The sequence below is a fragment of the Nicotiana tabacum genome, chromosome 11 (genome assembly GCF_000715075.1).
Source record: "Nicotiana tabacum cultivar K326 chromosome 11, ASM71507v2, whole genome shotgun sequence".
NCBI classification, from domain to species: domain Eukaryota; kingdom Viridiplantae; phylum Streptophyta; class Magnoliopsida; order Solanales; family Solanaceae; genus Nicotiana; species Nicotiana tabacum.
In genome coordinates, this window is record NC_134090.1 from 114212694 (window position 1) to 114223880 (window position 11187).

The 11187-nt window shown below is 39.0% G+C and overlaps 1 protein-coding gene across 1 annotated transcript; it reads left to right on the forward strand.

Moving 5' to 3' along the window:
- Window positions 1–3816: 3816 nt before the first annotated feature.
- Window positions 3817–5007, forward strand: LOC142165974 (uncharacterized). The gene is made up of 3 exons (XM_075224368.1): window positions 3817–4104; window positions 4258–4515; window positions 4630–5007. Exons 1-3 carry the CDS (start codon window positions 3817–3819, stop codon window positions 5005–5007), a joined length of 924 nt encoding a protein of 307 aa, XP_075080469.1.
- Window positions 5008–11187: the final 6180 nt, after the last annotated feature.

Sequence of the window (11187 nt, forward strand, 5' to 3'; positions counted from 1 at the left end):
GAACATGCTTGGGCCTAATGTGCTAAATGTCGCTTTTTACCGCTTTCATATTATTTGAACTGTATATAAACTGTTGCGAAACCCTTCTCTTCTAATCTTTTGGGAAGTGCACACTGGCGTGAATTGTTTTCTATTAGTGTCATATCCTAATTTAGAATGAGGTTCGGATCAGTTACAAAGCAAGATGGCCTTTTGGTTCCCGGTACATTGCCTTCCCCCCTCCCCCCCTCCTGGCTCGAGTTGTCGCTCGGGTAAGCAAGGTCTAGAACAATACACCCAGGATGTAAACCTAGAATAACATAGCCTCATGTCGGATGCCTAGTAGAAGCGCTTATTTGCATCACGTGCATTTGACCTTGGGGACTCAACACAGGGGTTGGGTCCGTCTAAGACAGGTGTACCCGAAATAAAAAGACCAACCTGATGCATTTTTACGTGCTACTTGTGCATTTATTTATTTCGATTTGCATGTTGACCGACTTCTAGATTAGGGAAGAAAAATCAAAGAAAACCAAGATTGAGTTATGAGAGATAAATTCATCCGTTTCCCAAAAATGGTGTTCAAAATATCCGAAGCTCTGCCGGAATTTTGAAAAAAAAGAAAAAAAAGAGAAAAGAAAAGGGGAAAAGGTCAATCCAAAATGATTTATATTTTCTTGTCGCATCAAAACCGACCGAACTACGCGAGTTTAATTCTCACCGGATGTGGGATACGTAGGCAACCCCCATCGGGTCCAGCCCCGCTTTTGCAAAAATAACCAAAAATATGAAATGTCGTCATTTTTTCTGTCGTAAATAAAGTGGGTGACACCATTTTTGTCTAAATATCCAAATGTCCCAACGGGACGTCGGAAGAATATTTTTGCAAGAACAGCCACCGACGGTTTCTTTGTCAATTTTTGGCCACCTAGCAAACACAACCCTAAAATCTTCCATTTTGAAGTGATGAAGGGTCGTATTTGCAAAATTAGCCTTGATTTATTTGAAATTTTGCAAAATAAACCCTTTTTATCAGTTTTCAAATAAGATTCATTTTGTCTTTAAACCAATCACCCTAATCTAAATGTGCAGAATGAGCACGAGTCAAAATTTATCGATGAAGGTTATGACTAAGATTCCATTGGCACTTCACATGTGGTGGGAAGATTTGGGTGAGCAAGGATGAGACATGGTCAACCATTACCTGGGGGCACTCACCGGGTTATTCAAGATTAGGCCTAGGGGTGATATAATAAAAGCATTGGTGACATTCTGGGACCCAGCTCACAATGTTCTGCATTTCTCGGACTTCGAACTTACACCTAACTTGGAGGAGATATCGGGCTATGCTAGGAGTATATAGGGTTTGAGGTACAAATACCTGGTCGCCCCAAGGGCCGTCACTCCCCACAAGTTTCTGGACTTACCAAAATAAGCAGGCAGGTCCAGTACGCAGATTTGGCAGGTGGATTTTCCACTCTACACTTCATACACCAGCAGTATGGCATATAAGAGGATTTGAAGACCCGAAAAGTGGAATCTGTAGTAAAGGGAACCGATTGAAGTGGGAAGAGCATAGATGCTTCGCTTTCATGGTGGCATTCTTAGGTCTTCTAGTGTTTCCCAAGAAGGATGGGAATATTGATTTGCGGGTAGCCGGAGTCATCAATGTTTTGACTACCAATGCCAAGAGCACCCTCACTCCAATGATCGTATCAGATATATTCTGAGCTCTCACAACTTGCAAAGCCGGAGTAGATTTTTTCGAGGGGTGCAAACTGTTAATACAAATGTGGATGATTAAACACCTTTGTCATCATCCTCAGTACATGAACTACAGGTCTACAGGGAAAAGCTGCATTAAGGAGTTGGTACAAGGGTCACTAGGTTCAAGATGCCAGAAGGGATCGGAGATTGGATATCCCGCCTTCGTTCCATAACCGTAAACCAGATAGAGTGGATGTTGGGTTGGCTTCCCGTCAATAAGATTGTGTATATGCTCGCCACCGGTCCTCAATTCCTCCTAATGGGTCTTCAAAGAATCCAACTCTATGCCCCATACCGGGTTTTGAGACAATTAGGAAGGTGCCAGGTAGTTCCAAAAGACGAAGATCTTAGTGTTCATGTAGTTGAGGTTCGCTCTGATGGCCAATTTCATGAAGCAATGGTTCGCCAGATCTGGAGTGAGTGCCAATATTTGACGGCGAACACCCGAGTATGTGATTTGTCCAGGGGCGAAGTCTCGTCTGGTTATCTTGCTTGGTATAGAAAGAAAGTCGCAACAAGGGTCGAATCTGAAAGGCCAACCAAAAGGCCCAACATCCAAGCATTTGTTGAGGCGTCGCAAGAACAATGTGCTTGGTTGACCAAAGAAAATGAATATAGGGCCACCATAAGCAAGTTAGAAGGGAAAATTAGAGACCTTAAATTTGATAGTCAATTGCAAGCCGCTGCGGATGAAGGTGAAAAGAAGAGGTTGTCCCAAGAAAATAAAGCCCTCCCAGCCTAGATCCAGAAGATGAAAATAGCAGTTAAGAACCCGGTCAGAAGCGGAAAAGATGAAAAGCTCATCCACAGCCTTAGACAGAAAGTGTGTGATTATGGGGCTGCTTTGGAAAAGGCCGAAGGAGAATTAGCAAAAGCCCAGGAAAAGTTGGCCAAGAATCCAGAAGAATGGGCGAGTTTCGTTTAGTAGTTGAAGGATAAGTACGACAAAGGAATCACGGGTCTGAAGAAAAAAATCAATACCCTTGAGAGTGAAATGACCAAGCAAGCAAAGAACTTCAAAGCAGAAAGAGAGCACTATTATGCATTGATGTCGCAACTAGAAAAGGACCTGCAACAATTTTAAGAGCAAAATCATACGGCCACACAAATTTTGGAGGCCAAATCTCAACAAATTGGACGTCTACTCCAAGAGAAGGGTGTTATCAGGGAGAGGATTAGAAAAATTGCTGACTATATTGTGATGAAGTGCAATGAATGCAAGGAAATGGCCAGGTCCATGTTCTTCGCTGAAGTGATGATTTTTGTCCGTTAGATAATGGACGACCTATATCGCCTCCAAGAAGATATGGCACGTAGGCCCACGACGAGACCGACCGATGTCCCCCGGGCCCTTGGAGTAGTATTGGAGGCACTTATGTATTCCTGATATTCTTTTCGAGTCTGTATTTCAGTTTCTTTTAGAGCCTGTTAATCCACTTTGAGTCTGTTTTGGTTTTTCAGTTCTTAAGTCTGTATGTCGGAGTCGTTGTAATAGGGGAAAATCAGAAGTTTTATTTAATAAAAATTTGAAAACCCAAAAATATTTCTTTCTTTTATTTCACATTTATCTCTTGAACTATGTAATGATCTAATTCATGCGGCATCATGATACGTAGGCAATCCTCATAGGATTCGATCATAACCATAAAATGAAAAAGAGGAAAGAAAATTGAGTGGAAAGAGAGAGTGGCAAAATAAGAGGACAGAAGAAAGTGCAAAAAATAAAAGTGGAGCGACAAGAACCAAGTAAGAAAATCAATAGTGGTTAAAGAGAGGCAGGAGTGAAAAAGAAAAAGAGAAGAGAAAGTGCAAAGTGAAAAGAGTTAGTTAAGGCGGGGATGAAACATGCAACCGTTCAAATACATAATAGAAACTTTTAATTGTTCAGGTGCATTGCATCCCAAACATGCGGTTGCCTATCTGTTAAACCCTTAAACACTAACAAGTTTGCTGTTGTTATTAAGTACAGGAAGGTGGTTAGTTTGTTTGGCATTCTGGCAAGCCACCCACATACTACCAGGTCTAAACACAAGGCGATCGTAGCTGAGTGTTATTGACCCGCCGAGAGAGATGGAGGAATCTGAGTATGGTTTGAAAGAAGAGGTATATAATCTGAAGCACCAAATGGCCGAAATCCAGGCATGGATTAAGGGGCATCCTCCACCGTCATACCCTGCCAACCCTGCTTTCATCCCACCACTATCTCAATCTCAAGATCCCACCATTGTCGATCTATCCCCACAACACGCACCAAGCTTCACCTCTTACCACCACTATCATGGCACCACTTCCCAAACTATCCAAGATCCACTAGCCAAAGCAACCACATACCCTGCTGAGCCAATTACCCCTATCTTTGTAGCACCTCCGCGAGCTACCCTCCATTAATCTTCTAGTGAGCCGACATTCCAACCCCAAGATAACCAGTACTATGCCCTAGAGCCCACCTTTAAAGTCCCGGATCACTACTCCTACACTCATCACTTTGAACTTCCTGTCGAAACTGAGAAGCCACCCAAAAACACGAAGCAAGCGGAGATATTTAGGAAGGTAAAGAGCTTGGAGCAGTCACTGAGAAATATGCAAGGGTTAGGTGGCCAAGTGAGTATGGCATATAAGGATCTGTGCTTGTTTCCCGATGTCCAGTTACCTTTCGGATTCAAAATTCCCAAATCTGACTTGTACAACAGGCATGGAGACCCTGTGGCCCAGTTAAGAGGATTTTGTAGCAAAATGAGGGGTGCTGGTGGGAAAGATGAATTGCTGATGGCATATTTTAGTCAAAGTTTGAGTGTTTCAATGTTGGAATGGTACACCCGCCAAGACAATAGCCGGTGATATACTTGGGATGACTTGGCTCAGGCTTTCGCTCGGTATTTCCAGTACAATGTAGAAATTGTCCCAGATCACCTATCCTTAACTAAGATAGAGAAAAAGCCTAGTGAGAGTTTCAGGGAGTATGGTTTCTGTTGGAGAGAACAGGCGGCAGGAGTCAACCCTCCAATGGAGGAAGATGAAATGGTGAAGTACTTTCTTCAGGCCTTGGAGCCTACTTACTTTAGTCATCTGATCTCGGCCATCTGTAAGTCTTTCAATGAAGTGGTAAGAATGGGAGGAATAGTAGAGGAAGGGCTCAAATCAATCAAGATCATGAGTTATTCTGCCATCAAAGCAACTACACAAGCGATCCAGAATGGCACCGGGGGTGTGTTAGGGAAAAAGAAGAAAGAAGATGTTGCTATGGTCGTCTCAGGATCGTGACATGGCCCAAGGGGTTCACCTCACCATTACACCCAGCCTCAACCCCAACCTCAAACCTATACCCAAGCTCCATATAATCCACCTCAACACTACTTCCCACTCCAAGACCCTCAATATTCAGTCAGGCCACCGTAATACTACGTCCATCACGCACAGTCATATGCTCAACCCTCTCCTTACCCAAAATGTCGTGCCCAACTCCACAAAACCCTTACCCACCTCCACAAACATACCAAAACCCTACTGGTCCCAACTTTCAACCCAGGCCGGAGTATAAAAGGGAAAGGCAGCAGCGGAAACAAACTTTCACCCTGCTTGGAGAGTTTTACGCCAGTCTATTTCAGAGGTTAAGGCAATTGGATGTTCTAAGGCCGATTAAGTCAAAACTACCAAATCCCCCTCTAAAAAAACCTGGATTATTCCCTCAGATGTGCATATTGTTCTGATGCTCCGGGGCACGACACAGAAATGTGTTGGCATTTGAAGAGCGCCACCCAGGAGCTTATTGATACAAACCAAATTGTGGACCAGAGCCCAAAAGTGCCAAATATCAATCAAAATCCATTGCCAATTGCCGCGCCTTCTTTTTCCTTCACGGAGTCCGGCTTTCGACATTCATGGGGGAACAACTCGTTTTCTTTTGGGAATTGGGTATCTGAATAGTCGCCACCTAACGGATTAAGGTGCATTAGGGAACCTTGAGAAATTAACTCATGTAACCAGTTTGCATTACCAGAGATTAGGGTAAGGGCTCGAAATAACCTTGAGGGGAAGGTGTTACGCACCCCTCGCGGTCCACAACAGTGGGTCCCGACCGAACTTAGTTATGTGAATTAGTCTATTAACAAGTAAGTGGACTTAGCATATATTTGCAAATAAAGGTAGTTTACGCAGTCTAAACACATATACAATCAAGAAAGTTTAGATGGTCTAAGCATATGTAAATTAAGGAGGTTTGAACAGTCCAAGCATACATACATAAACCAAGGAAGTTTAGGCAGTCTAAGCACACATATGTGAATTGGGAAAGGGAAGTCCTAAGTTGATTAGCCTATAGGATCAATCTGTGCAATGCCTGATGATCCTCCTCAACTAGAGGGGCTACACGTGACATTAGCACGCAGGTTATCATATACATTTACTGCCCATTACCCTCCCCTTAGTGGTTATAGGCGATTTGAATTAACAAACTCTAAACGTGATTTACCCGTCCCTTCCTTGTAGTCCCGGAGGCGTTTAGTACCTCTATACTAAGGCAGTTCTAGACACTCCTAAGGTGTTTAAAAGGAAAAATCTAAGCGACAATAAAGAACACATAGGAGTGTCAAATAGGAAACAATTAGGGGCTCATGTTTGCCTCCACACATAATCAGATACATAGCACGTCTCAAAACAACTGTTTTTAAAGAAATTTAGAAAGCCTTAGAACATAATATCTAGATGAACATCACAGATACAGAATATGCAGCAATGTTTAAAGCAAAGTGGCAAAACCTTTAGGCAGCTTGTCTATTGATTTTATAGCCTGTTAATCCTGTAATATTTCATGCATAAACAGAACCTGATTTCACATTTATTTAATTGCCTAAGGCTTGCCTAGGCGTGGGTATGTATGCAGCCATAAACTGGAAATTAATTAAACAACTTGAAGTTATTTAGTTCTATACGCATGCGGATCTAAGTGATTAATATTACAAAAACTGATTTAAGGCATGTTTACACTAGGACGGGTATCTATGTGCTGGACTGTGTTAAATCCTTTTATAGACAGTTATTCAATTAGGCGACGTAGACATGATTTAAGCCAATGCAAACAAAGTCGTAAATCAGGATTTCTAATGCACAGATAGATGATCATTTTTATCAAGCACGATTATAGCAGCAGTTTAATGACATTATTTCCACGGTGATAATAACTTATGTAGAGTTAGGGAAAGTGATAAACTTACAACATGTTTCTAATATGCAAAATATAACGTGAGTGTCCTAAGGCAGGTTTTCTAATGAAAATATTATAGACTTATGACATGTAAGGTTGTATTGTGGTCCGGGCCCGACCAGGGACCGCGGGCTAAACGGGCCGATTCAAGCGGGCCCATTCTCTAGTGGTGCATAAGCCCGTAGCGGGCCGGTCCAACCCAAATAGCCGGTGAGCCCGGGACCGGCAGGCGGGCCTGGGCCGGTTCAACTGGGCCCAACGGGCCCCAACGGCTATTTTTTTTTTTTTTTAAAAAATGGCCAACGGTCAGATTTTTAAAATCTAGCCGTTGGCCATCAAAATTCAACCGTTTGGCACTTTAAAAAATAGCCATTTGGCCCCCAAACTTTGTTTTAACCCCAAACTTTTTATAATTACACTTTTTCCCAATTCTCAACTATAAATACCCCCCCCCCCCATTCTTTCATTTTTACTCACAAATTCATCAATCTCTCTCTAATTTTCTTCTATAATTGCTTACTTTATTATTGCAATTTCGTGAAAAATTGTGAAGTTGGTGAATTGAAGTATTCAAGTCTTCAACGATATTCAATTTTCAAGAAGTTGTTCGTCAATTCGGTAAACTCGTTCCAACTCTTAAGTTTTAATATTATAGTTTTGTTAGTTTTATTTAGTATAATTATAATTAATATGGCATTTTCTTTGAAATATTTTTTTGGTGGTAACGGTAAGGGAAAATCTAAAATTGGTGAATCTAGTAGCCAAGCTATTACTCTTCCCCCGACTCCCCGACCCAGACCTGTTACCCGTCCTCCTCTACCTGTTATTCTTGATAGTGATAACCCTTATTTTCAATTTTCCGATAGTCAATTTTGCCATGATGTTGCACTAGGTCAACAATTAAATGAAGAAGTTATGAATGCTCTTTATCCTAATGAAACTATTTTTGAAAATGATGAGGAAAATGATGATTTAGATGAAGCGCAACCGGATTTAGATGATACACCTACTAGTCCTGTTAATAACCCAAATGATGCCCCGCCTGACCCTCTTGTAGACAACCTTCTAAACGGCTCGAAACATCTCTTGTTTGGCATTTTTTTACTCAACTAAGAGAACAAAATAAGGCTAAGTTTAAAGCTTGTGGGTCTCAACTAGTTCATAAATTTACTGGAGACCGTAGCGATACGGGTAGTTTGACTAGACACATATTGAAACACCCTAGAGATAAAGCTAGATTTTTACAAATGAAAGCTGCGCAAGAGGGAACAAGTGTAGATACTACGGTTAACCCTAGTACAGGTTCAAATATAGTTCAACCGGGAATTAACACTGTTACCGGTAGCATTTTATATTATGATCCAAATAAAGATCGTGAAGAATTGACAAAAATGGTTACTGTTATGTGCTTACCCTATAGTTTTCCTTCTAACCCTCATTTTGTGCATTATATTAGAAGAGTTTTTAATCCCACTTATAAAGGATGGCCTCGCGCAACCGTAAAGAGCGATATTTATAAATATAAACATGAATATGAACAATATTTGCGCTATTTATTTACTCATATAGATTGTCGCATTGCTATTACTATTGATATTGGTAGAAGTGGTAATGACTGTGATTATCTAACTATTACAAGTCATTGGATAGATGGGGAGTGGATAATGCAAAAGCGCATTATTGCTTATAGAATAATTAATTCACGCCACACAGGTAAGTTTATTGCTAATACAGTTGCAGATATTTGTAGATATTTTTGCATTAGAGATAAAATTATGTCGGTTTCAATGGATAATGCTTCTAGTAACACTACCGCTATAGGCTTGCTTACAACTACACTAAATCCTACATTTAGTAATATTTTTCATGTTAGATGTATTTGTCATATTTACCATTTAATCGTCGGTGCTGGTATGAAAGTTTTAAATGTAGAAATTGAAAAGGTTAAAGTGGCTCTTAATTGGCTTTTTTATTCAAACCGTAGAAGTAGACTTAGAGACTATTTTAAAAAATGTGATGAATTTGACCTTAGAGAAAGAAAGGTTCCTAAACCTTATCCAACTAGATGGAATTATATGTATGAAAGTTTAGTTGTTGCATATGAATATAGGAACCCAATAAGAGCAACGTATAATGCTCGTGTAGGTGATGGTGATGATGATGATGATGAGCACCTTACAAATCAAGATTGGAGTAATGTTAAAATGCTTGTAGACTTTTTAGAACAATTTCATATTGCTATAAATAAATTATTTGGCCAATATTATCCTACTATTTCTAACTGTTTAGTTTATATTGCAGCACTTGTAGATTTATTTGCTCAATTTTCAGAGGGTGGAGTAATTTATCAAGAAGCTATTAATTCTATGAAAGCTAAGTTTAAAAAATATTTTTCCCTATCCCCCTATTTTTGGTGTTGCTGCATTGTAAAATCCTACAATGAAATTAGGAGGTCCTCACTTTTGGTATTCAAAAATTTATAACGCTTTATCACTTTCAGCTGAGGAATTTGCTACACTTGGAGATGCAAAAGCCTCAATTAAAATAAATGCTCAAACAATTTATAATACTTATCAACTTGCCTTAGATCAAGCTAGACCAAATGTTCCAACTCCTACCTCATCTAGTTCACAAGCATCTAAAAGAACTACAGGCCTAAAAACCCTTAGTTCTTGGATGGAGTTCAGGGGTTCTCAAGGTGATAATTTTGGTGATAGTTCACAACTAAATGAGCTTCAAGTTTATTTGTCGCAGGGACTTGAATCAGAGAATCCCGACGGCTCCTTCGATGTTTTGGAATGGTGGAAGGACAAACAAAAACACTATCCGGTTCTTTCAAGGATGGCTTGAGATATTTTAAGTGTTCAAGCTTCAACAGTGGCATCGGAGAGCGCATTCAGTCAAGCGAGAGTTCAAATCGGTGATCATAGAGCGTCTATGAGGGAGAGCTTGGAAAAATCAGTACTCTTCAGAGATTGGATCCTTTCGGAAAGAAGAAATTTTGGATTTGCAGAATCACAACCGGAGATAGATGAAGCTTATGAAGAAATGCTAGCGGAACTTGCGCAGGATGCTGCTTCACCCAGAAGCGGTGATGAACAAGCTTCTTTTCCACCACCACCAACGGAAATTCCTCCGGACCTTGAAGGATTTATGAGATTTGTTAGAGATAATACATAGACTAACATGTAACTTGTATTTTGGCACATCTTCCTTAGTTGTTTTCATTTTAATGGTGGTATTAGTACCTTGTTGTGCTCATTCCATTGGGGGGAGGAATACTAAGAAAGATATTGCCATTCTTTTTTAATGTCGTAATAGTAAAAATTATAAGACATTCCCTTGAATATTTCTTTACAATTTATTTTGTGTTTAAATTTGATATAGTATATATATTATATATCTAATACATATAAACTATATATATATATATATATATATATATATATAAGACACTATATATATATATATATATATATCTAATACATATAAACTATATATATATATATATATATATATATATATATATATATATATCTAATACATACAAACTATATATATACATACATACATATATATATATATATATATATATATATATATATATATATATATATATATAAGGCAATACATACTATATATACTATATATATTTATATAGCTATATATAAGAAATTTATACTAGTATATACATATATAGTTTACAAGAAAGTGCCTTAGATAAAAAATATTTTAAAAAAATAGCCTATATATATATGTGTATGTATATATATACACATATATAAGGCACTATATATATCTCTAATACATATAAACTATATATATATCTAATACATATAAACTATATATATATATATATATATATATATATATATATATATATATATATACATATATAAGGCAATATATATTACATAAGGCAATATATAATTATATATACACATAATACACCCTTATATATACAAACTATACATACTATATATACTATATATATATTTATATAGCTTTATATAAGCAATTTATACTAGTATATACATATATAGTTTACAAGAAAGTGCCTTAGATAAAAAAAATTAAGAAAATAGCCGGAACGAAAAAAGCCCGTTAGACCCGCGGGCCCAGCCCATTTAGCCCGGGACCATGTGGGCTTAGGACCACCGTGGGCCGGTTCCACACATTGGGACCGTGAAGCCCGGGACCGCCTCAACCCAGCCCGCCTCAAGCCCAGGCCCTTTTGGCCC